Source organism: Pempheris klunzingeri, chromosome 1 (assembly GCF_042242105.1).
Source record: "Pempheris klunzingeri isolate RE-2024b chromosome 1, fPemKlu1.hap1, whole genome shotgun sequence".
Taxonomy (NCBI): Eukaryota; Metazoa; Chordata; class Actinopteri; order Acropomatiformes; family Pempheridae; genus Pempheris; species Pempheris klunzingeri.
In genome coordinates this window covers 7401212-7427206 of record NC_092012.1, presented here as the reverse complement: position 1 = coordinate 7427206, position 25995 = coordinate 7401212, and the positions used below count along the sequence as shown (strand labels likewise).

Below are 25995 nucleotides of genomic sequence, written 5' to 3'. Positions count from 1 at the left end.
ACCAGGATTTTTTCAAGAAATTAAAATAAATGATTAAAAACCTACCAAAACAAATAGATCTTCTCTTTAAATTGTATGTTTTTCCTGTATCAAGCTTCTATTTTTTTTAATTTATTGCTTTCCCCTGCTTGATTTGTTTTAGTGGAAGTGCAGCTGATTTTTTTTAATGTTAATTGTTACATTAACCATGTAAACTTAAGTTAACAAGCAACCAAACTTCGACAACAAAACCCCACCCAGATTTATCAGGGCGGCTTCATTGGCCCGTGCGTCTGTAAATCCGTTCCCTCTTTATTTGGCTGCAGCCATTGGCCGACGGTGACGACAATCCCGAGACGTGCTCCCGCCCACCGAGCGGATCAAGTTTGAATGAACAACAGCAGTCTGTTCTGGAGGTGGTAGTTGCATTTGCAGTAATTATTTAAAAAAAAAAAAGTGTGTATCATATCGCGGGCGCGCTGATCAAGGATGGACATGAAGAAAAGAATTCATCTAGAGTTGCGGAACCGCACTCCGTCAGATGTAAGTTGGCCTCACATCTCGCTGCTTAAATGTTTCCCACTCAGCTAATGGAGAATCTTTTCGTGTGATGTCTTGGCGTGGAGATACAAAGTTTCCTCCAAGTTAAAAGATGATGCAGACGTCGGGTCACATTGTTGCGAACATGCTTACAGTGTGCAGGTGCTGCAGGTACGCTGGTTGAACTTTTGTGCGGCTCCAGCCTCACGTTTTTCATGTGCAGTTTGAGAATGCAGCACAGCTTTTTTTTTTTTATATGCCAGCGGTATAAACAAGGCAAGCAGTACGAGAAGCCATATTTGTAACTTTTGATCAACGAACGCAGCCCTTTCTCGTTTAAACCCCCTCCCCCTCCGTGTTATTGTTATTTAGCCGTCCTTTGATGTGCCATCTGCATGCTTCGGCCGTGAAATGGATTTACCTAAACATTTTAAGCCGTGCGCTTGGCGCGTTAAGGATGCGGATACTCAAAGTCATGACATTATCAATGATGCATAAAGACCACAGCCTCGCATTGTCGCCTCGGAGCTGCAACCCCACACCTTTTTTTTTTTTTTTTTTAAAAGAAAAAAAAATAGTTGCTCAAAGTGTCCAGTTGAGCTCGTTTATTTGTGCAGGAAGTGCGTTGAAACATTGAGGAGCTTTAAACGGGGAGAGCCTGCAGCCCGTGCAGCCTCACGACCGGAGCCACGGTGCGCACAGATGGGCCGAAAAGAGAGCGCGTTTCCAGAAAACACTGGAGACGCATGAAAACACGCAAACACACGCGTCGGTATTAAGTTGCAGGGTGGAGGGTTAATTCGGCGGTTTCGCGGAGCTTCTGTCGTTTTCGACGACGGCTCCGGCCATAATGAAAACAAACTGCCGAGCCGCGTTGTTGCTCTAGTTTTCCAGAACTAGGACAAGCCGCCATTTTACCGAGAAACAAAGGCAATTGGAAACACACCGAATATCCCCTTCGGTCGACACAAACGACGAACCATTCATCATACCTTCTTAATAACAGAAGTCTATACACGCCTTCAATCCAAATCGGCTACTGTTTAGCACAAGCAACAATGAAACGTTTGCCTGGCAGCTATCTAATCTGCCTCAGCTGCCCCTCCTACTCACAAATGACCCTGTGCACGACTCGTAGGTCTGTTTGGCTCCCACTTGTTTTGACTAATGTGACACACACTCACACTCACACACACACACACACACACACACACACACACACACAGCTTCTGGTTACGCTTTAACTCGGTAACCCGTCAAAAGAAACGCCACCGCGCCGCGTTTGTTTCTGCAGGAAAAAGTAGCTTAATGTGATATTTACGCAGCGGAAGGAGAAGCAGCGCGTCGAAATGTTTGCTGTCCGCAGATTATTGATGGGATGTTTTCTTCTTCTTCTTTTTAAATGTATAGTTCCGGTCCTCGGTGCTGATTGGCTGAGTCACGTTCAAGGCCGCGGTAAAATATCCGATAACAGCACACCTGTGACCGCATATCCGATTATATAAATATCAATGCGCCAAACCAGCCTGTTTAATGTGACTCCCACTTTTTAAGCTTTTTGTTAAAGACTGTGCTGATGAAACAGCATTTCTTTTCATCTTGTCCACGTTACTTAACATTTGTGTTCATTTTTCATATTTAAAGTGTTGTGTAATCTCTCTTAGGCCATAAAACCATAAGCAGCGGTGGGATAATAGAATTCATTCCATTTACCTAAGTGAAAATAGCTTCAGGCCTACTACTCAATAAATATACAAGTGGAAGTCCTGCTGTCCCTCGCACAAAGTAGAGAAGAAGCCTATTATCAGCACACAATACGTAAAGTATTGAAAATACAAGCACTCCTACTATAGAATGTTATGGTATTATTGTACCATAGATAGTTTAAGTATAGTATTAGATTGTTAGTACTAGAATAGAATATATCTTTATTACACATAGACAAGTCAAATTACACATTTAAAAAAACAGGTCATGTCAATGTCTGTAGCTTTGCTCTTATCAATGTATAAACAAGTTTTAACAATTTGAATTACTTTATATCCTGATGAGCAGCTTAATATATAGAAATGGATCATATTTTAAATAGTTTGTATGAAAAAAAGCACTAAGCTGCAAAGTATAATATCTCCCTCTGAGTAGAGTCTAGAAGTATGAAGTGGTAAAAAATGGTAATGCCCAAGTAAATGTACTGACCTTAAGCCACTTTAAACTGCAGATTAGGTTTGCAGGTTAATTTAGTGTTAAACCAGCCGGTGTTGGTGTGCTCCCTGAATAAACACCTTATGTAGCTCTTTAAGATAAGAAGCCTGGTCAGTGGAGGGACTTAAATGGAGCAGTAGTTTCCCAAAAGCTGAAACCATTATATATCATATCACAGCATATTTATTTCGCCATATTAAGTCACATTCTCAGTTTAAATAAGTGCGTCCCTCCTAAATAACATAATAACTAAAACCAACTTTTAGCTTTAGCTCTCTAACCATGAAATAGCTTCAACTTAATAATCAATAAGACAGAAAATGTATTCATCCGTAACCTATCTTATACACTCTGTATTAGCTATTTCTAATTTGAATTCGGACCATTTGTTTTGTCCCACAGGTCAAAGAACTTGTGCTAGACAACTGTCGCTCAAATGAAGGCAAGATCGAGGGTCTAACAGACGAATTTGAGGGGCTGGAGTTTCTAAGCACAATCAACGTTGGACTGACGACAGTCGCCCACTTGCCGAAGCTAAAGAAACTCAAAAAGGTGGGTGTTTCTCTACAAAAAGAAACCTATGACTTTTAAGGCTTTAAGGTTTGGACATTTTTAATTTGTTTTTAATTGATCAACAGCTTGAACTCAGCGATAACAGGATCTCAGGAGGGTTGGAAGTTCTGGCAGATAAATGCCCCAGCCTCACACACCTCAACCTCAGTGGCAACAAGATTAAAGACCTCAGTACAATAGAACCATTGGTAAGTAAGGTCATAAGATACTCGGGGGAAGAAGACAGTATTCAAAGCAGCTTGCTGTATTATTCACCAAACTTGTTTTCTCTTTTGACAGAAAGAATTGGGGACCCTGAAAAGTCTAGATCTGTTTAACTGTGAAGTGACAAACCTGAACGAATACAGAGACAACGTATTCAAGCTACTACCCCAGCTCACGTACCTGGACGGGTACGACAAAGACGACAAAGAGGCACCTGATTCAGATGCTGAGGTGTACGCAGAGGGCTTGGATGATGACGAGGACGATGAAGATGGTACGTCTGAGGCTGCGGGCAAAGTGCTTCACACACCCCACATGCGTGTAGCTGTCGGCTTTCCAGCATCTGTTAAAAGTTTCTGATGTTGACATTTGAACATTTGGCTAATAATTAACTAACAACCTTTTCACCCAGATGTAGATGAGGAGGAGTATGATGAAGATGCAGCACCAGGAGACGAGGAGGAGGAAGAAGGGGAGGAAGATGAAGAGGAGAATGAAGAAGAGGAGGATGACCTCAGTGGCGAGGTGGGATAAGACTATTTGAGATTTACTCTCTGTAATCGTTCAAAATGTTCAGTCTGGAGTAACGATACTAACTTTTCCTTTTTTTTTTTTAAAGGAGGAGGAGGAGGAAGACTTGAATGACAGGGAGGTTGATGATGAGGATGATGAAGGTGAGTAAAATGGTGGCTTACACTACATGCTAAGTGTATTCAGTATGTACTAGTTGTTAGAATGTACTGTTAATATACAAGAAATCATCACAATTAAAGGAGCCCTGTGGAGTTTCATGTTGAATGTGTTTGCTCCCATATTAAAAAATTGGAAGATTTTCTCTTTATAATTGAGGGGAGGGAAGAGAATTAGTCCCGTGTGTGCATGATTCTGGTGAAAACGTCGCTCCACAGCACCACTAGTGGTCAAAAAGTCAATGGGAAACCTTTAACTGTTTTTGTACCAACAACAAATGCAATACATGCTCTGTACCAAGACGTTAGAATCATAATACATATTACAGATGACAAAGGCACAGCAAAGTGTTTTTCCAAAAATGCAAGTTACTTTTTCATTCTCTGAAGTGTCCTGGAGCCGTTTCAAAGCCATCTACCGTTCAAATTCTTTCAAGCTGCAGGAAGCTCCTCCATTTACATTGTACATTACATTGTGGTAAAATGGTGTCCTTCAACACTCAAACATTTTCTTTTTTGTTTTCAGACAAATTAATTTTGTGTCTTTTCCAGTGTGAACACACAAAATACTGGAAGCCTGCTGAGAATTACTACATAGTACAGATTTGGGACTGATTCAGAAAATCTTTATTGTCCATCACAAAGCGATGTAAATTTGTCTTGTAATGTGAAAACTGCATACAGTTTGAGCCAGCTTTGCTGCCGCCATGGCGCAGAAAAAACCTGAAAAAGAAGTTGAATAGGACAGTATTTGGTTGATTTGTGGCGTTTGTGTCTTTTAACTGTGACTCTCTTATTTTCCAGAAGAAGATCGAGGTCAGAAGAGAAAAAGGGAACTGGATGAAGAAGGCGAAGAGGATGAAGACGATTGAGAGTCCTCATGAAGCTAAGTTGTGAACTGTTTTAAACTTGTATCTCCCAGTCACCTCCCAGCAACCCCATGTATTTTTCCCCAGTTTCATATTGCAGTAGGAGTGGTTTTTGTTATCGGCCAGTCAGGTAGACGGGGTTGTCTGGAGAAATAAATTAAATTTATGTACCTTTGATGCTCCCGTATTCCAGTCTTTACAGTCCACTTTTAACTGCTTCGTGGACACCAATTTTGTATTATCAAATAATAGCTAAGATAAACCTTTTTAAGAAATGTTTTTGTTTTCTCACCGTTTGTGTAAGACCAGTTTCTGATGACTTATGTATTTTAAGACCCCCCCTTCAAAAGAAAAAAACAAAATCAAACAAAAAAAGAGTGCATGTCTAATACATTTTAAAGTCAACTACTGGATTTCATGTATGGCTGTCCTCTCCCCGTCTTAAACTTCTTGTTTTCTTTTATTTTGCATTGAACTTTTTTTTTTGTTTTTTTAAATGTAAGTTATGTATTTGTAGTGTCACCAGTATGCCAATACTCTCTGCTGTCCTGGTGTGAAACTTCTGTCTGAACATGCACAGTGTGACCCTCACAGGGCATATTTTTAAATCCTTGCAAAAAAATGTCTGCCCTTGTCAAAGCTGCTCCTCCTCCTCAAACCCTCAGCTTTGATAGTTCGGAAATTACGTGTTCTTGTAAATAATGACCAAATCTATTTTTTTGTATTCTCTTTGATGACGGCAGACATTGAACAGACAACTGAGGTGAAATATGAATTGTAATAAGATATTAAATATGTATGCTGCTTTATCTAAAATACGCAGTGTGAAATTTCTTGAATTTGAACATAACTTTATATGCATAATCGTTCCATAAATAGAAATGTTCAACATCAGAATTCATAATCGCTTTTTCCACATTCTTTTCTGTGACACACAGGTGGCAATGTTTGAATTTGACTTTGTGGTGGTAGTGTAGAGAAGTACTTGATATAAATGGAGGTTACATCGGCATCTTATGTGCATTGAAAATGTTTCAAAAGTGTTAACTCTGGAAAAAACGGCCAGTTCTTTGGACTTTGTTTTCACTATTATACATAATGGTCAAATTGGCCTACCTCAGTGATTTTTCACTCTATGTTAAATCCACTGTCATCAGCCAAATTGTTTCTTTTTCCCTCCCATTCACTTCAATAAATCCCTTTTATATATGTTTTGCAGTTTGTGGTCCTTGTATAACACGGTCAAGTCAAAAGGTACAGAACTCCACTTTCAGGTCATCAGGCGTTGATGACAGTTTTTCTCCACACAGAAACTGATCCAGGATGCATTTTTCAGCAGACAAATGTGATACTATTATCTCTACACTGAACAAGACCTATTGTACCTCCACAGACAAAACTAAGCAACTACGCTGGGTTTTCCCAAAAAGTTAATCAAGGAAGGAGGAACTGCCATGGCCAAAACGCCACTGAACAACAAGAGTTTCTGTCATTTTAAAAGCCTTTCTGTCCTGTTACCTCACCTCGACTAAAAATGAACTGTCAAGTGGTTGATTTTAGTCTTCGGTACACCTACATTAGAGGACCTGGCAAAGCACAACTTCAACTTCTCTCCACTGTAGCTGACCCTTCTCTGGTACATCCTTTTCACACTGTCTACTTTCACTGCAGCCTTTTATTTTAATCTGTAAGAAACATCCACATTTACCATTAATGTGTCAAAGGGTTCATGATTTTATTTTCCTGATTATTTTAACTGAAGCTATAAAGCTTTGGACCCCTTATGACCCCAGTGTGACGTGATCAGGAAAGACTTGTGACCTTCAGTCCATAACTTACTTCTTACTCCCTCAGGATATAAATTCCATTCTTGCTATGTGTGCAGCCAATTCATCTTCCTCCTTTTCTTAGTCCACAAAAAGCAGGATCAGAAATAAGGCGAGGCTGAATGTGATTGGGTCTGGATTAAAAGACACATGGCATATTTAGCAGAATCTTTTTGAAAACTGCTTGAACTTGGTTGGCATAATCAAATGTTAATCCAGTGCCCACTTCTCTTAAATTTGCAGAGAAAAAACTTAAATGGAAACAGATGTATTTGAACTGCAGTTTAAGTTAAGATGACGGTCGAAGTGGAGGAAGAGAAGCAGGTGCTTGGAGTAAAATGACACATCTACAGATAAACACAGTAATAGTGATATATTTAGTCTAAATGTAAAAGGATGGTTATTATGACAGTCTTCTGTACTGTTAGGAATAGGCAAGAGTATATATTCATACCTTATCTGAAGTTATGTTGTTGGAATTAAGGAACTAATACCATTTAAGGTACAGCTTCACAAAAAGTTTGCACCATTTCAACCGGAAACATTCAGCAAATCTATCAAGCATCACAATCATTACTTGCGCCGACACATCATACAAAAAAAAGGGATTAACAAATATACATGTTATTAGCTAAAAAGGTAACATGTGACAAATAAATAGAAGCAAATATACATTACCCCCCCATCCTCAAAATTAGCCCTAAAAACCGATAACAGCCAGCCAAGCTTCCCTTGAGCCTATTTTGAGTAGTTACACAAGTCATGTCTCCCTGCTGCTTTCCCACTATTTAAATAAAGAATAAAAACACTTAAGGTAAGGGAGTTATGCACTCTCCTTGGGAAGAAAGACATTTGGGTAGTAATAGGTCAGTATTGTGAAGTAAAATCTATACAAAACATTTGTTGGTGAGAAAAGACTTTACAGGACAAGCAGCTGTGTGGAAAAACATGATCCGTGTCTGCATAAGCTCGTCTTTTCTGTCAGTTGCAAAACCACTTCATGTCAGCCATTTTGAGAGGATGCTGCAGCTCGCTGCAATCTGTGTCTGCAGCAGGGTCTAAGGCCTTGGGGAAGAAAGAGTAGGAGCCAGTGACAGTCTTTTTATGCTCCGGCTTTGACTCAGCAAAAAAGGAGAACTAGATGATGGTTTGGTCATTCTAGGAGGATAGGTGTGGGAGCTCCTTTGCGTGGTGATTGACATATTGCCACGTGAATGATTGGGTAGGCATAGTGAGACAGACACACAGGAGGTCTGGAGAGAAATATGCAGAAACTGATCATAACACCTCAGAGTGCGTCAGATCAAGAATATTACATCGTAAAAACATAGATAATACCTACATTTCTTGGATCTCAAACCTCCTTTACCATCGACTTTATGTTAAGATTGCAATCCATGAACACTGCATTGCCTCCATTACTTAGAGTCAAGGCATCACATTTGTCATTATTACAACATTCCAGTAATTGCACCAGTAAAGACATTATCCTTCAGTTATCATATTATTGTGTGCACTATGCAGGGCAGCAGGAATTAAGTTATGATATAGTGTGATTTATCAAAAACGAAGGGTGGGAGGGCTCAGAAGCTTGTTGGAGGTCAGAAGTGGGGGCAAAGGAAGCAGCTTTGCCAGTCCGGGAGGCAGCGAGGTCAGACGTTGTTGGGGCTAACGTTCTTCAGGTTGTTGAGCTCCAGCTCCAGCTGGCGTATTCGCACGTCCTTGGTGGTCAGCTCCTCCTTCAGCCGCCGCAATTCATCCTGCTGCCGGAAGAACATCCTCAGGAGCTGTGCGAAGAAAGACAGAAGCTCACGCATGTAACAAACACTTGAACAAGTATGAAAAGCTAATCAGGACATTTGGAGAACTTACAGCAATGGAACAGATATTTTGTTGTGACTACAGGGAGTTTGCATTATTCACACAGCATATGACAACAGCATCACACCTTCTGCATCAACCAATTTATTCAGCATGCTATAAAACTGACAGTAATCTATTCAGCATTTTATAAAACTGTAGCTTCTCCATTTAGTTTTTCTTATTTTACACTGAGGAGTGATGCTTAACAGCATATTTGTGATTTGATAAAGAGACCTTGAAGTGAGACTGTTGAATTGTCAACGGTTGTTTCCTGCATCAACAATAAAACTCAATTATTCCGTGAAGTTTAACAAAGTTATCTTATTTCTGGGTCCACTCGTGCCTTCTCCAGGACTTCTTTTTCTTTCACACCAAGGCTCAATTCGTCAGCTCACATGCTCTTCATTTGTCTATTTGTTCGTGAGTGTGGATCCCAATAAGATATAAAAGTGCCTCTTTGTTGGATCCAGTGATGGAAACAGCCCAAGAAACAGGACATAATGTGTATAATATGCAGCACAGTCACCCCCACCCATCTAAACAGAGACTCTAAAAACAATCCTCCACGTTATCAATACCACAACTTCATCATGCAATTTGCTACTTTTGTTTGCTGCATAATTAGTTGTTAATCCTCTGACTATTTTCTTCTACTACTGTTATCAGATGCTTCAATAACAGGCGAACATCATCAGAGTAATGATGACAGCTGTGAAGAGTGATTCACAGCGTTATTCTCCACACACCTCATTCTCTGTCCTGGGTGGGACGTTCTCCAGCAGGTCGATCCCATTCACCACCACACTCTTCTTTTCCTTCACTGGGGCTTTGAACACTAACTGGTTTGGTCGGTGGTAGCCGTCCTTCAGCGACATCAACACCGGGTCTGTTTGCACAAAGGAGCAAAAACACTCCTGAGCATGTGAAAGCTGAAGCAAAGCACAATGAGGCTTATAACCTTCACTGGTTAACGCAGGCATATTGTGATCTATTATTGCTCGGTGGTCCATATGTCTTTGAAGTCTTTTGGTCAGTTCAAACTGATCTGCATACTAGACTGAAGTTTTTCTCATTGTGTCTGTGAGTTTCTAAAGTTTGGTAGGCATTAAATGATTTGCACAGGAGAAGGTAATGCTCACTTTAAAACGGCAGTTTGTGGCCTTTTGCTTTGAGCTATACTGATGTTAAGGTCGCCCATGAAGGATGGAAAACAACGAAAAATCCACCTCCTATAAACAATGTCGCCTCCTCAATTCAATGTTCAATTGACCGATGTTGTAATGTGAAAACCCTGTGAAATGCAAATCAGAGCCTGGGTCAAGTTGTATGATCTTGATTAGAAGGAAATATCTGTGGGAGTTTGCACCACGTTGGTGACAAAACAAGCCATATGTTCGGTGACAGCGTGTGAAGTGCTGGCAACAACGAACAAAACAAACTAAAAAGGCACAGTGATTGAAGGTGACTGTGTTTCTTCAGAATGCTTTGCTGTAGCTTTCTCTGAATATTACTCACATCGCTAAATACAGGATGATGTGGTCTGTGCCTAACATGGTGCATCACCAAAGGAGCATCAACTTATCCAGTGTGTGTCTAAAGTGTTGTTTACCTCTATTAATGCCGCTCAGCCATTCAGTGGCGGACAGCGCAGGTTCTGTTCCTGCTGTCATGGGGTAGATGTCCTCCTGGTATGTGTCTGACTGGAAACCAGGAAATACCAACATTAGGGTTGGGTGCTCCACACGTCTAAGGCTGAAATAACCCAGTACCAAATAGTAATGAAACTGAGGAGTATTTGTGCGGTTTTGCTTGTAGCCAGTTGCTGCAACTGTTCTTTGATGTTATGCGACATGTGATTGGCTCACTACCGTAGCGGCTACAGCCCATACAGTCTGTGGTGGTGAGGTCAACTGCAGTATATGTGACCCAATTAATTCATAAAATGCGAAAGGATTATCTCAGGAAAAACTGGGAATCCGAGTAACTTGATAAAGCAATCAAAGATGGAGAAATAGTATCAAATCAAGAACTCTATTGGTATCGATGCCACTTTGAGGATACTGGTACCACTTTTAAACGATAAACCCAGTTCTAACCAACATACACTATTACTGTGATTATTTAATTTGGTGTGGTTAATTATCTAAAAGTCTGGGAAAACCATGTCTTAAACACGATTTCTTTGCCTAAAACCATATAATAGGTTTGAAAAGATTCTTTATTAAAACAAATGAGAGGACAGAGTAGAATGAGTCCATTCCATTATTTCATTCCCCCACTTACCCTCCTTGGCACAATCATTGAAATGGGCTCAATCAAACCCTTCAGGGTGACTAGCTTGTAGAAGCGGTACACCTCACAAGCTCCCACATCCAGCCCGTGCTTCGGCATCACACCTGTTGAAAAGGTCAGAGGCGTGTGGTGAAAGAACATATAACAATATCAAATCCTCTCCCAGAAGGCAGAAGCCATGGCTAACTGGTGTCACATCAGCAAGAGAAAAATATCGAAATGCTGCAATATGACAGCAGTTAGTGAAGCTTTTAAAACTATACCGAGCGAACATTTCAATTCATCTGGCTTTTTGTCTTCAAAGAATTTCATCCTTTCAGCCGTGCAGCACCACATTTAGAGCAGTATTGAGGCCGAGCCCATCGACACTGTGATCCACCACCCCCACCCCCACCCCCATCCCATCAAGACTGCTAATGAAGTGGTTAGGATTTCTCTTCCTGCTCTCAGCAGGAGAGATCGTATATCAGCGATCAACACATGGCTTACCGAGTCCTTTCTGTGGGGCTGGAGACCGGAACTCCATTAGGTATTGTAAGTACGGCTTCTCTGTGGTGATCTCGAAATAACGGATGTTGCCGTCCCCCTGTTGGGGAACCAGATTGCGGCTGTCACATTGCAATTCGAGAAGTAGCTTTTAACAATATTTTGCATTTAATTTTACAATCTTTTACATCTTAATGCTTGAAGCCTCATGTTGTAGAACAGATTCCCAGAACAAGCTGTGTTGTCTCTGACTAAAGTTTTACACACAATCTTAAATCATCAACATTCAAATTAAGGGAGGGTGTTGAAGATGAGAGAAGTAAAAATGCATCTCTTGTCATGCAACCATCTTACCAGTTTAAAATATGAAAAACCTAAAATCTTAGCGTACAGCACTTATGGAAGTGGTTTGTTCTTTAAACATATCAATGCAGTAACATGTGGGAAATGTATTTGAAATAGTGAAATCTAACAGCAACAATTTTCATAATGCGAATGACATTCTGCAAACTGCTCTCATTTACACAAACCATTTATACTGATATAACATTTCACCTGCCCAATCTTCATCAGGTATCTGACATAGACTGTAAAAGGACCTCGTCACGTACAGCCAGTGAACAATCGCTTGATGTCACATTCAAGGCATTCAAATAAAAAAATAATAAATTCATAATTAAATAAATATTCGACACTGACACGTCACATTTATCGCACACTATTTAGACTTTGACCTTCTTTTAATTTAGGGGGCATCTGCCTCTCTACATTTTTTTTAATGGAATGCAAATTGGGCACATTTTTCAGTTGTCTTGATTAAAAAGGGCATCACTGACCTTTATATTTGATTAGTTTTGTCATACTAAATTTGTACTACAGAGTGCCTATTCTCTGTCCCCTGGTTAGTTGACAGGGTCAAGTGTGTCTCTTAGACTGTAAATATTACAGAATGGGTATCAGAAGACCAAAATGTTTTATCAATAAAAACATAAATATATTGTGTGTACAAACATGAATATGAAAATCTCAGCTTAGTTCATTCTTCTGTCAGCGTTAATGTGAATATAGTAAATCGGAGAAAAATTACATCACAAATAAATCATTTCCACATTGTGAGCAAGTAAGGGTCGGCGCTGACCTTGCCAGCCAGGTACAACATGTGTGTGTCAGCGTCATAGAAGGGAAACAACAGTCCTGAGAGGCCGTCGATGTCCTCCTCCACAATTGGCATGGACAAATCCTCCTGAGAAGAGCAACGCACAGGGAATTAAACACACACACTTGCCCCACCCGCTCTGGCATTACAGACATGAGCCATATGGAGGTGTCATCTGACCTGATCCCAGAGAGCGATCTGCCGGGTGTTCCAACGAGAAACCCCTGTGGTGACCAGTCGCTTGATGTTGCCCAGGAATACCACTCGGTTTACACGGTGGTTCTTACAACTGGCTTGCTGGTGGAGCACCACACAAAGACAGAGTTTAATGATACATGCACCTACTAGGAAAGTTCATTGTCTAATGTGTTACCAGTATTTATTCTTGTGACAATACAGAAAAAAACTGTGAAGGGTTACGATTAGTCCATTGGAACACAAAGTACAGTTATATGGTTATTTAGAGCAGGGGACCACTGCTCTCCAACATTTTAATGGCATGAATTAAGGTTTTAATCATTCCATACAGTCTACAAGCTTTGCTTTGATATAATCATATCTCATTTACTTTGTAAATAAAATACAACAGACCACAACTCACCTTTGTTGGAACCTTAAATCTGTATTTAAGATACATATTTCTACATGATTTTATATCTTTTTTACATCATTTTTCTCCTCCTGTCTGTTCTATTCTCCCTGCTGCCTGGTTTTGATTACCACCACTCTGTGCAGCAGGGGTGATAATCAGAGACCATTTCATGGTGCTCAGGCAGCAAGATCACCAAGGCCCAGTGTGTGCACGAGCAGTGATTGACACTGCATTAGAGACTCCTCTCTAATGCACTGACTCGCTCTGATTGGTTGTTTTGTGATTCTTGTAAATGCCATTAGGAGCAGACTGCTGTCTCATGTACTGCTGTCAGGACGTAATGACAGCAAATATGACAAAAATCTACTTTTCTAAAAGTTACCTACCGTTGCTTTAAATTTCCTTAATTTGAACTAAGGGGTCAAAACCTGGAAGACCAATTTCCTAAGCAGCATCAGTCATCTTAGAGGATATTTTTTTTTAAATGAAGCTCCAACAGTTCCCTAATGTGCATGCACACTCCTGTAAGAATACCAGCCCCCTCCCTGTCACCTGAAGGACTGCCCCGGAGCGCGGCTCAATGACACGCAGCTTCTTGTCTTTGCAGCTAGTGGCCAGCAGGCTGCCGTCTGTGTTGAACGACATGCTGAGGATGACGTCGGTGTGGCAGTCGATCATTTTCACCGGCTCTCCGATCTCCAGGTTCCAGATCAGGATCTGACACAGTCAGGAAGGATTGTTGGGTGGAGCTGTTAGATGGCTGCGATGTTTCAATCAATGATGTGATTATGTTGGGAGCTTGGTAAATGAAATTGGACACATCACACGGTGGTCTGTGGTGGTATCCAAAATAAAATAACTGTCTCATGGCTGCAACAGAGCCTTATAGTGTTGAGATCTTAATTCTCAGCTCTCGATACAGGGAGTTGATGATGATTAGTTTCTATATTCGTTAATCTGCCTGTAAATGTTTTGGTACATCGATTAATTGTTTGGTCTATAAAATGTCACAAAATGGTGAAAAACACCCACAACTATTCAATGTCCGAGGACTCAGAGTGCACATTAGAATTATAGAAAAGTAAAAACAATGCATTTATTTTCTCAGGAGACTGATTCTGTTATTTTCTATCTATAATACAGAGTGTTATGCAGTATGGAATCAGTGCATGGTACACTTGGCTCTCAGTTCAACTTAAAGCTGCTGCGTGTCTGCTCAAAGACTTTGGATCAAACGCATGAGTGAAGTTTTCAAGCTGCATACCATGTCTCTGGCAGGTAATACCACATCTGACCCATCTCATATTTTATTTGAAGAATATCAGCTTTGGCCGTCAAAGAAGGATTTAGAGTCCCACAGGCTGAACAGAACAGATAGCAGAAATCTTTTGTTCCTCAGTCTGTCCTGTTAAACCAGAGTTTGGGTTCTAAGTAGACCTCAGTGATCATGTGTGACCCAAGCACTGAGTGTAAAAGGGGGAGATTAAACTGACTGCACTGCAGCCACCTATTCACAATGTCTGATGTACTATATGTCTGCAGGATTGTTTGCTGTTTAGTTAAATGTTTGCACTGTATTTTGATTGTATTTCCTTATTTCTGTGAAACAGTGAACACCTCACGAAGCAAGGCACATTTCAGAGGAATATTCTGATAAAAAAGTGAAATCAAATCAAATCAAATCATTTATAATCATAATTCTGTCCTTGTATTGTGTCTATTGGAGTTTGTTGTGTTTGGGGTCACTGAAGTGGTACCTTGTAGTCGTAGCCGGCACTGAAGAGGATGCTGCTGCTGGTGGGGTGCCACTCGATCAGACCCACCCGTCTGCTGTGGCCGTACAGCTCCAGCACTGCCTCCGTCATGTTGCGCCTCAGACCGCCCTCTGGGATCTCCCATACTCGCACCTATTCACACGCACAGAAAATATAAAGGTAATCACAAAGCATACACACAAACACGCAGAATTTTTTATTAAACAGATTAATAATTGTTATGGTTTTGTCAGAGGCCACTTCAGATTTAATAACTCTTTCATATGGGCTCCAAACTACTATCAGTATGACACAGCCAGAGATCCATCCGATCAAAAATAGCACATGGTATCAATGTAGCCCATTGCATTAGGATTAGACTGGATTACAGCTATGGCTAGAGGCTCTGTGTTGGACCAGAGGAGATTATCCTTCAACAAGTGAAAGTACTATACAGGACACAGTACTAACATGGCTTTACTATGCTCAGCAGACAACGTCACAGGTGCATGTAAAGGAAAAAAAGGCCTATAGGGTCTTATTTTATATATATAAATGTATATATATAAATATGTATACCATGCAGTGTCTGAGATTAAGAGCAACAGCAATTGCCATTTGACATTGTGTCTAATATCATTTATGTAGTCAGTTACTGAACAGCCAGCGGATTTGTGCCTTGCTCAAAGGCATTTCACATCTGTCATTAGCCATTTTCAGGCCACTGGTCCACAACAACAACAGGGACTAGAGCAGCTGCCAGCCAAAATCCAATCACAGGCTTGTGTCCAGTACAAAATCTCTGAGTCAGTCCCTCTCTGGCCACAGAGAATTGATGACCTGTTTGCCTCCTGTCAACCTCAGCATGTACAGAACTCCTGATTTCACAGACACAGAGTGTTTGTCAACTCTTGAAAGTCATCAAGTCTCCTATTATTATCCTGAGTCAACTGGTTGTAAAAAACAGATATAAAAAGAAAAAGACTGGGGGTCACTTACCGAGGTGTCCTCAGAGCAGGACGCTATGATGTTTTCAAAGAAGGGATTCCACTTGATATCGAGTACATTGCCTTGGTGGCCACACACTTTTGGGTAATGAGAGTCCAGGCGGCCAGACTGAAACAGAGTGACAGAGGTACATTATTTTACATTCATTTTCTCTGTTTAGCGTGTAGGTGAAAGAAATGAAAATATCAGCATATATTAAAATCTATTGTTCTGTGTGCAAAGCCATGAGTAAGAGATTATATTATATATAATGTTTGTGGGAATTAAAGCTAGTAAAATAGAATTTAATAGATTGAATAGATAGTATGCATACTGTGTTTATTTTGCATTTTGCACTTAAGTGCAAATCCCACATAGATTTATAAGACACCTAGTAATCTTCTGGTAAAATGACAGCGTACAAGAGGACACTTTCTTCAAAGACCTAAAAAGCAGTAATAAAAATGATATGAAAAAGTACTTTAGTAGTATTTAAGTATATATAATTGTATTATATTAGTAATATCTGACGAGACGAATAGAACGTAATAAAAAAACTGACATCAGTGAGATAATCCTGAACAAAAAGCAGACCTGGTTATTGCTCAGGGACGTCTGAGGCACATTAGTGTTATTGCAATAACCCAGAGAGTCCACAGGGGGGCAGTGGCTCATAACAACACATGACAGACAGCTCCTAATGTCGGTCATGATGTCATGAATGTTTGATGTCACTTCAATCCACTGACCTCTTTTTTATTTCCTCAGAGATTTGTTTAGGAGCATCGGGTCATGCCTCACTGAAATCCTGTGTGTGTTTACATGCACGTCCTCACTGAACCCTGAACATTCACTCCAGATGCATTAGCGAGCTTTAATAGACTCTACACGGAATAATAAAATGTTTTCTACTTTAAGTAACGTATTGAAAATGAATTAGCAGCATGTCTGCACCTAAACCCTCAAAGAGAGAACAAAGTAATTCATTTTCAGAGCGCCACCTGCCACAAACTGGTGAAATACAACTGAGGACTGAGGTTAAAAGATTTCTGTATATGCATATGAAAGGTACATTTAGTTATCAGGTATTATTTACCACATTGATCAAACCTAGCTGACAAGTTATACGGCTAAGTGGGTTTCAAAATCTCAATATATCAGTACAATCCCAGCAACATACACAATACATACAGTATAAATAAACATATACACAAAAAGAAAACAGATCAATAAATACTTTTTCAATGTCACCACTGTAGTTCACCGGCCGAAGCAAGCAGGAAGTTTGTGCACGGAAAATTGTTTAAGCTTCGAGTTAACACACTGCCAAAGACACTGAGGGCTTTGCTAACAAGATGCCAACAGGCGACACATGCCAAAAGCAACGGAAACCGATGTCTGCCAAAACCTGACAACAGTGAAGTGAGACATCGATTCAATCAATATAAGAGTGAAGGAAAAGAGGGGGCAGTGTGACAAAGCAAGACAGAATGATAAAAATAATAAAAGTAATGAACTAAGACACATTACATGAGTTAAAAGGCCCTTTTGACGTCACCCTCCTGTGATTTTCTGGGAACTTTAGACCGCACATGTAAACTCATGTGCATGTATGGATGTAAAATGTAAAAAGAGACAAACCAGGCTAAGACAAGCTTTGATGACGCATTAGCTTTTTCCATAAATGTTACACTGACAGCGCGGTTTTCACATGGCCTCAAAACATTAATAACATGGGATCTAAGGGACTCCTTATTAAGGTGGAACTAATTATCTGCAAAGAAATAATGACTGTTGGGAACCACAGGGTTCAGGGGGTCCATGAGGTATTATGAGGAAATCTGACAGGGATAATAAAAGTATGTAGAGCTTCTATTTAAAATATTTCATTTTTAAAGCTATCTCACTGCCATAATAATAACATAAAAGAAAAAAAAACAGTGTTGCTAAGGTTCATCTGGATGACTGGCAGCTGCTGGTGATGCCAGGCCAGGTACCGGTATGCCAGACGCACCACACTATGATTGCTTATTGATCTGTAATTCCCAATCCATCCTTATTAACAGGGCTTACCACAGCTGTTGTTTTGTTACTGTAGTACAGCCTATTCTATCAGCAGCCTTTCAGGGGATTAACTTTTGTGAAAAAATAATGCGACTCTGGCAATAATATGCAATAATGTGAATGACTGAATTACAGAACAGGAAGAAATGAACAACTAGTGTGGCTTCAATACTACAATAATAATATTACATGACTTCCTCTCCTGCTGTCAGTTTCTTCTGTAAAATTCACCGTTCTTGCAGCTAATGGGTCAGAGTTACCGCACACTAGACATCTATGCAGAGGATGTTATAAATATTCTGTTGCTTACTCTCCCATATCGATGGCCACTCATTAACCTAAGGAGAACGTGCTGAGTCATGATGTTCATGCAAGTTGCATTGATATTCTGCTACTGCGGTTTATCAAATGTTGACGGTCTAACGCATGCTGCCAGTGCTGTCATGTGCTCCAGTAGCATGGTCACACGGTCAGGCGGTCTGGTCTCTGTCACTGTGTGTCTGACTGTACAGTAGAGCCTTGCTTATTGTGACCTCACAGTTTAACTAAATGGGAATAACAAACTGTGGCAAAATAACACCCTTTAATCATGTGTATGAGTACTGTGCACAACACAGTACGTTGGAAATTCCCTTTCCTCTAATGCCATTAAAACATGTTCACTATGAATTACTCTATATAAATGAGTTTAACATATGTATATTTACAGATATCATGTAAAAATATTGCATTAAGACTTGCTGGTGAACTGGAAAATAAGATGTAGGTTTATTTAGAGGAAGAGATGCAGAATAGGGTTGCTACTAGCAATTACTTTCCTTGTTCATTGTTGTCTATTGGCTATTTTCTCAAATGATCGTCCAACCAAAAGTTCAAAACCAAAATATATTTAGTTTACTATCATATAAGACAGAGAACAGCAGGACATCTACATTTGAGAAGCTGGAACCTGAAACCTGGTACTTTTGCTTGGAAAATGACTTAAATGATTATTATTTATTATCAAAATAGGCGCAAATTTCTTTGATACTTTTCTGTTGATTGAGCACGTGGTTTAATTGTTTCAGCTCTACATCACAATAATCAAGAAACTGATTCATATCCGTCAAAGCGCTGCACACAAGTATCATACACATGATAGTGGTAGTGGTTGTTAGAGTAGCAGTAGTAGTAGCAGTGATTCACAAGGCACCACACCCACTGGACTCTCTTTCTTTGTCTGAGGTGCCAAAGAGGTGTTTGTGACCTTATGTGTCAATTTCTGGGCCGGTCTGTGTGCCAGGTGGTGCCAGCGGTAGTCCCGCCACTTGCTAGTACCGTTGTCTGGGGCAACCATATGGCTGTCTCACCGGCTGTCATTGTAAAATGTGCCATGCTCAGACGTCGCCATTAGCCAAACCACAGATTAGCTTGTATTTCTAAGCAGGAGGAGCTCATTTTGAACATTCAAAAGTGTAATGGTGCCTTCTATAAAGACAGGAAAACTGATATGAGATTTCTGATTTCCTTTAATGCTTTGAAGTTCAAACTTTCCTGTCTTTGTCATTTATTTACATGTCCTGAGTGACCCCATACACAAGGCACTCCATTGACTGCTCCTGATGATGACATCTACTAAACAGGGCAGACCACTATTGATTTTGGGTAAAGTATGACTGGTGACATCACTGCATAGCGTCCGTCCTTCTAATTAAGATTTAACACCCGTCATTGATTTTGGATTGGTTGACTTTTGATAAACTACTTTGAATTCCACAATTGCAACGTCACACATTTTGCATTCATCACAATGTGCACCTTAACAAAAAAAACTGTAACTGCTACTGTGTTTTTCTATGTTTCATCATTTAATATTTAACATCACAAAGAAGTGACCATTTAATTTCCTCATAGAAGTTACCAAGAACAAATAACCATCCACACATCTTAACCATTCAACACCATCTATCAGCATAAAACAAATAACAGCTCAAGGTCACCTCAAAACAATAAAGATAAGAAATATGTTTTAACTGTTCATCTCGTACAAGAGATCAGTTCTGAAGTTTTCTGATTTGCTGTTTTGACCAGAGGATACTGCGTGAAACAGCAGCCACCATGCTACTGAGGCTGTCATCTGTGCTGCTGCTGAATATGATAAACGCCGTTTCTGAACTCGTCAGCTCAGCGGAAACCAGCGGAAATGCTTAAGTGCAATACTCTGATGAGGAGGAAATCGATCAAGTTATGGCGTTTAGACAGGTCATGGTTAGAGTCATCACACATGGTGAGAAGTACCAGCAGAATATGAGTTTCGCTTCAAGACTGCAATAGGTATTTTTTTACTCTATAATCAGTGAAACAAGTGAGAAACACTTGAGGAGAAGATTTACTGCTTGTTTAGTGCAGATTATTTTAATAGTCAGAAATAAAACGACTACTAATATCAGCTTCTTTTCTAGATGTTCACTGGATTTTCTCTCTATGACTGGACTGACTGAAAAATATCTGCTTGTTTGCACAGTCCACGTACCACCTACACATATCATCCATTAAGATCCTTCTCAGTGAATCCTGTATAATTAGATTATGTTATACTATATAATCAAGTTATTATTGGAGTTACAAATAAGCCACCTAGCAGTCACACGTGAAAAACCAGGCAATGTGACCTTCTCTTTCCATCTATGCAAGCAACCTTTTATAAATCAACGTGACAGCAAGTGTCACTTTCATTATGTGTTTTCATTACTTTTCTCCTTCTTGTTCGAAAGCTCAAAACAAAGTGACTTCCATGAACAAAATGTACTGCATCTAAAGTTCCTTTGGATCTCTGAATATTACCTGCAGCTTCATCAGTGTTAAAAGCCAAATCTGAGTTAAACAAATGACCTTTTCTTAAATGACAGGTGATGATGTTGGCCTGTATTATGTACTCTGATGTTCTGTATATAAAATGATCCAGCATGGCAACAGGGAACAGAGAGCCCCACTGTTAGTTGGTATTATTGTCTTTGGATCTGAGGTCACAAACTATCTAATCACTTAAATGGCAGTGCACATACACACAGACAGCCGGTAGTCTGTCTCTTTCCATGACTGAGCCTCACAATGATGTAAAGTAAAATGTAGCTGAGGTCTCCCTGCTTCAGGCAGCAGAACTGCTCAGCTCACTGAATACTTCTTGTGCCTGATAACAGCTTGACTCGACCCTGCTTGGCAGCCAAGAGCTTTTCGAGTGCCTTGGATAAGTCTCTCTTAAAGAGGCAAAGCACTTTGTGGTTTCTCACACGGACAATGTTAGCTACAAAGTGGACTGAGATGCAACCTACATGATGGCTTCATGGAAAAATAACAACAAAAATATTTGTGCTTCGCTGTCCATGATACAGTAATACATAGAAAATACACACCAACAATCAGCATCACGTAGGAAACACTTGTCTTGCTGAATGCACCTCAATTCATAATTCAAATTCAGAAAGCATGCTATACTCCCCACATCAAACCCAATATCACCTCAGGTGATACACAGGTTTTCAGTTAAATGCTGTTACTCTCCATATTTGACCTCGATGATTTAAACTTTACTATTCACTTAACTATCTGCATAATATCTCTAAAATGTGCAACTTTATGACTTCCATATTGAAATCTACAGTGTAGCTGTACAATGAATAATCCATCAAAAGCAGTAAAGCAGAATTAATTTGCTGAACGTGAAGAGAAATCTCAGGAAGAAGAAACACATACCTTCTCCTAGAATAAGACAAGGAATCTTACACTTTCCATTACAACATTGCCCTTTTGTCTTGTTTATGGGCAATACCAGCATGCCTTTATGTGATCCTGCTGGCAATTCTACTGTTACAACTTTGGCTTTCAATTCTGGCTTTAGGATCTAAGGCTGGCACGCTCTGCAATGGTGGGGAGCGTCTGTGCTGAATTTGTGTGAAAACAGTTTTCAGACTTCAGATCTTGGTGTGCTCTGTGAAGTAGCTGAAACCACAGTAATCTGATAAATCTACAGAAAGAATAATGGTTGAAACCCTAAACAAATGTACAGTATAAAACACATCGACATCCTGACCCAGACTGTGATTGCTGACTACATTCTGAGTAACGTGCCTATTCCCAAATACTCTCTGACAAGTTTGATGGGTTTTCTCATAACTAAAAACTGAGTGTTTTAACACACAGTCCTTAAATATCCCATATCTTCTTTGACACTATAAAGCAGATAAATGACCACCAAAGATTCAGTCTTTGACGGTTATTTGTCTTCTTTTCAGACCGCATTGTTTTTTTTCCACTGGTCAGCATAACACCAAACAGCCAGTTACCTGGGATACAGGTATAACAATGAAAGAGCCCCCGCCGGCACTCTCGGTGACGACCGCCAGGAACGTGGAGTTGACGGCACAGAAGTGGTTGTCATGGACGTTCTTGGTGATGGGGATGCCGTCGAAGCAGTGCTCCCGGTTGGCCACTTTTCCGTAGACATTTCGAAACTTGGAGGTTCGGTAGCTTGGACGCCATGACATCTGAGGGAAAGAAATGAATATCTACATAAAATGTAGGTTTGACACAGAACATCCTGACATTACTTGAGCTTCTTTATTAGAGCTGCTACTAACAATGATCTATTAATAATCAGTGTCTTATTGTTTTGAATTAACCGTCAGTCAATGAAATACATTTCCCACAGAAAAGGGTGATATTTTACTTGCACATGCACCCATTTATAATTCTGTTTTATTTATCAGAATCAACAAAGCATAACAGCTTTGACCTGGCTTTGCCATCCAAAAACAATATTTTGTGCAATGCATTTAATGTGGTTAAACTATAGGTATGCTTTAGATGACAACCGTGCTTTTGTACCATCTGGTGTGTCCAGTGCAGCAAATGGAATAGCAGTTCTGATATTGTGCGTAGGCAGAACAGATGAACATTTATCCATGTAAAATAACCAAGTTGGTACAGAATGATCATTAAGAAAATAAATTACACCATAAAGGAAAGTTATCTTTATCTTTTAATCATTGTTATAATTAATCTTAATGTATTGTTCAACTTAATGTGATGATGGTTATACAGGGAGAATGAGTGAAACCTAATGTTAAATTCCCATCTACTAAAGGCACAGTTGCAGGGTGGGCTGTCCCATCTGTGCAGACATGATAACAGTCACACATGGAGTTGTGGGAAAGTGTCCAAATTGGTTATGGGTGTGAGACTTTGAAAGGGTGAAAACTGGGTGAAAACTGTTTTGACACTATTTCTTGTTGCCTTAGAGAGAGTGATTAAAACGTCAAGACAGAGGAGCAGTAGTAAGGACATTTCTTCTAAATAACTTTATCACAAAAAAGACAGTTGTATGTCAACCAAAATGATTTATCTCAGCCACACACAACAGATGAGAGTACGTCCTGATGTTTGTCACTTTATTTTGTTCACATGAATCTTGTGCGACAGAAAAGCAGCCTTTGTTTGTAGCCACTACACACAACAAAAGACAAGTGGTTACGTTTGCTTCTTTTGTTCGTCACTCCACCACAAGAATGTACTGGTGAAGCTCTTGATTTTCTGGCATGAGATGGCTCTGCTTAAGGACTCATCGTTGACCCAGCCACAGGAAGTGGATGTCAAATGCCCTTTGTCCCACAAGGAAAGAAACGGGGGGAATTTCTGGCTGATGAATGTTGCCACATTTTGAAAGATCTTCTGAAACCAGATCTGTTGATGGGTATAAATTCCAGTGACACTATTAATGGATCATATCAGTTCACAACAGGAACTGAGGGGGGGGTTTATGACCGTTCTCAGATCTGTAGCAGCAATGGCGGATGACATCAGGCAATCCTCTATTCAGCATTGTTCTTGGGATGCGAAGGGGAACTGGTGGGAGTGGTGTACACATGCAAATAGAAACATCCTCAGACCATGCTGCTGCCATTGTCCTGCTCTGTCCTTTTCCATCTAAAACCAGACTGGTGAAATGGCATCCAGTGGGCTACAATGATGTGGGTGATCACTTCGCCCTACCTCCAGCACTCAGTGACCCCGTGGCAGTATTGCTGTGATACTGTTATTACAGCGCATTAAGCATAGTGCCACAGCAGTTTTTCCTGTTTTTGAATTTTGCAAGTGGTGCTGAAAACTTAATTATGTAAATAGTTAAGATAATTAATGTACAACGATTTTCTGCTACTTCACACTTCTACTCAATTGCGATTCAGATGGAAATATTGTACTTTTAACTCAACTACCTTTGTCGAACAGCTAGTTAGTATTATTCTTTACAGTGTCATGAGTTTATAAAATAGGATGTACTGCAATAAATTATCATGGCTTTTCAATCACAATCAAAATCAAACTAATTTGAAACCGAAAGGAGAATGATGCACCATGTGAATGTAATGTACGCAGGCAAAAAAGGTCCATTGGTAATAGAAATGTTGTAAGACTTTAACTTATACTAAAGCATTGGTAACTTCCCTTAAATAAGGAAAAGTAAAGACCATTGCTCAAATGTGGGGATTTGCTGCTTCCCTTGTTTTATATAACTGTATGCTGAATATTTCTGGGTTTTAGACTGCTGGTCAGACAAAGCAAGAAATATGAAAACTCACTCTGGGCTCTTGAGTGGTCAATTGATAGTGAAAATACATATGTGATTCTGCTGTGAGCATACAAATGTCTCACCCTCATCCCATCCCGATCAACTGCTCTGGAGCCGTGTCTGTATGAGCAGTATAATGGCAGCTTGTTAAAGAATTAATGCAGAACAGAAGAGCAGCAGAGAGTGGCCCGAGGGACGATTAGAGGAGAGGGAAAGAGGAGACTCGTCCGCTTTGAGCTCTCTTTACAAGGATGCTCATTCATTGGTCACTGGGATATGGCACAGAAGGGATGTCTGTGTTTGTTTGTGTCTTTCTTATCTCACGAGGGTTTGCAGCATAAAGAGCGCACGCACACACAGACCATGAGCAGCAGCATGTACGTACACAAAAACACAGAAACTCAGAGAAGAAATGACTACGTATCAATAAACACAAATCACAAGACTTGAGCGTTATGCGCATGATTCCCTCTAGGGTTTAACAGTGTGAGGCCTTCTTAACTTTGCAGATTTTCACCATAAAATGTGTTTTATGCCAAGTTGGATTCAAATAATCGTATCTAAAATATAATGGATAGCACACTAATGCTCCCGTAATCACCTTATTGAAAATGTCACCTTACCTTAACAGTGTCCTTACAGTGACACTATTGTCACAGTTTTGCTGCGACCTTCTCAGACTGCAAACATCCACTCTCCTTTCTAAGCAAGCCGCCAGGACCTCCTCTCTTCCTTCCTTCCCCTTCAAATCCAAGCATACAGCTTGTGTCTGCTCTACCTCTTTCTCTCTCATGTTTTTCTCCCCCCTCCCCTTTAAACTCGCTCTTCTCCTCCTACTGGTACTGATAGCTGGAGGGATAACACTCCCCCCTTCCTCCTCTTACCCTTCTCTCTCCCATCCTGCCACTCAGTCAGCCCTCAGTCTCTCTGCCTGTCTCTGCCACAGTTTGTGCTCCAGCTCAAGCAGACGAGCAGTTGGAGAGTAGTAGCCATTCATCCTCTTTCCTCTCCCACCCACTGCTTGTTTGTAATCACAAGGCCCTTCTGGGTGATTCCCAGCACCACCAGGAGTTGCACTTCCTCCGTCCTCCCTTCTTTTAATCTCCTTCCTCTACCTGTTTTACTTTAATCCTTCACTCCTCAGGTATGAAACCTACCTATTGTTTGTAAAGGCAGGTGGACTCTGAATCTGAAACTATGGACCTTGATGACAGTACCAGAGGCAAAATTATAAAAAATTTAGACTGAAATAAAGGCCGCTACCTTTTAAAAAACATGAATCATGTATGGACAGGGAATGCAGACACCTTCCTGA

The 25995-nt window shown here is 40.2% G+C and overlaps 2 protein-coding genes across 3 annotated transcripts; one reads left to right on the top strand and one right to left on the bottom strand.

The window, feature by feature from the left end:
• Positions 1–360: 360 nt before the first annotated feature.
• On the top strand, positions 361–6265 carry anp32a (acidic (leucine-rich) nuclear phosphoprotein 32 family, member A). Of its 2 annotated transcripts, none has more exons than XM_070828642.1 (7): positions 361–522; positions 3124–3273; positions 3360–3482; positions 3574–3772; positions 3911–4023; positions 4118–4172; positions 4995–6265. In XM_070828642.1, exons 1-7 carry the CDS (start codon positions 469–471, stop codon positions 5057–5059), a joined length of 759 nt encoding a protein of 252 aa, XP_070684743.1. In that variant the 5' UTR covers positions 361–468; the 3' UTR covers positions 5060–6265. The 2 variants fall into 2 exon arrangements, with proteins under 2 accessions (XP_070684743.1, XP_070684673.1); XM_070828572.1 differs by having other exon boundaries at positions 363–522; positions 4992–6265.
• Positions 6266–6766: 501 nt separating this feature from the next.
• On the bottom strand, positions 6767–25435 carry coro2ba (coronin, actin binding protein, 2Ba). The gene is made up of 12 exons (XM_070828488.1): positions 25304–25435; positions 22399–22599; positions 16025–16141; positions 15029–15178; positions 13824–13988; positions 12860–12976; positions 12662–12766; positions 11527–11623; positions 11029–11141; positions 10355–10445; positions 9492–9631; positions 6767–8669 (listed from the first exon to the last, which is right to left on the bottom strand). Exons 2-12 carry the CDS (start codon positions 22597–22599, stop codon positions 8535–8537), a joined length of 1431 nt encoding a protein of 476 aa, XP_070684589.1. The 5' UTR covers positions 25304–25435; the 3' UTR covers positions 6767–8534.
• Between the last annotated feature and the right edge of the window lie 560 nt (positions 25436–25995).

Bases quoted from the DNA above. Each gene is read 5' to 3' on its own strand.
- anp32a (XM_070828572.1), top strand. From the start codon at position 469: ATGGACATGAAGAAAAGAATTCATCTAGAGTTGCGGAACCGCACTCCG. The intron at 3,274-3,359 runs GTGGGTGTTTCT...ATTGATCAACAG, and splicing joins AGCTAAAGAAACTCAAAAAG to CTTGAACTCAGCGATAACAG. The intron at 3,773-3,910 runs GTACGTCTGAGG...CTTTTCACCCAG, and splicing joins TGACGAGGACGATGAAGATG to ATGTAGATGAGGAGGAGTAT.
- coro2ba (XM_070828488.1), bottom strand. From the start codon at position 22,599: ATGTCATGGCGTCCAAGCTACCGAACCTCCAAGTTTCGAAATGTCTAC. The intron at 12,767-12,859 runs GTCAGATGACAC...TGCTCTTCTCAG, and splicing joins AGATCGCTCTCTGGGATCAG to GAGGATTTGTCCATGCCAAT. The intron at 10,446-11,028 runs GTAAGTGGGGGA...CCTGGTTTCCAG, and splicing joins CAATGATTGTGCCAAGGAGG to TCAGACACATACCAGGAGGA.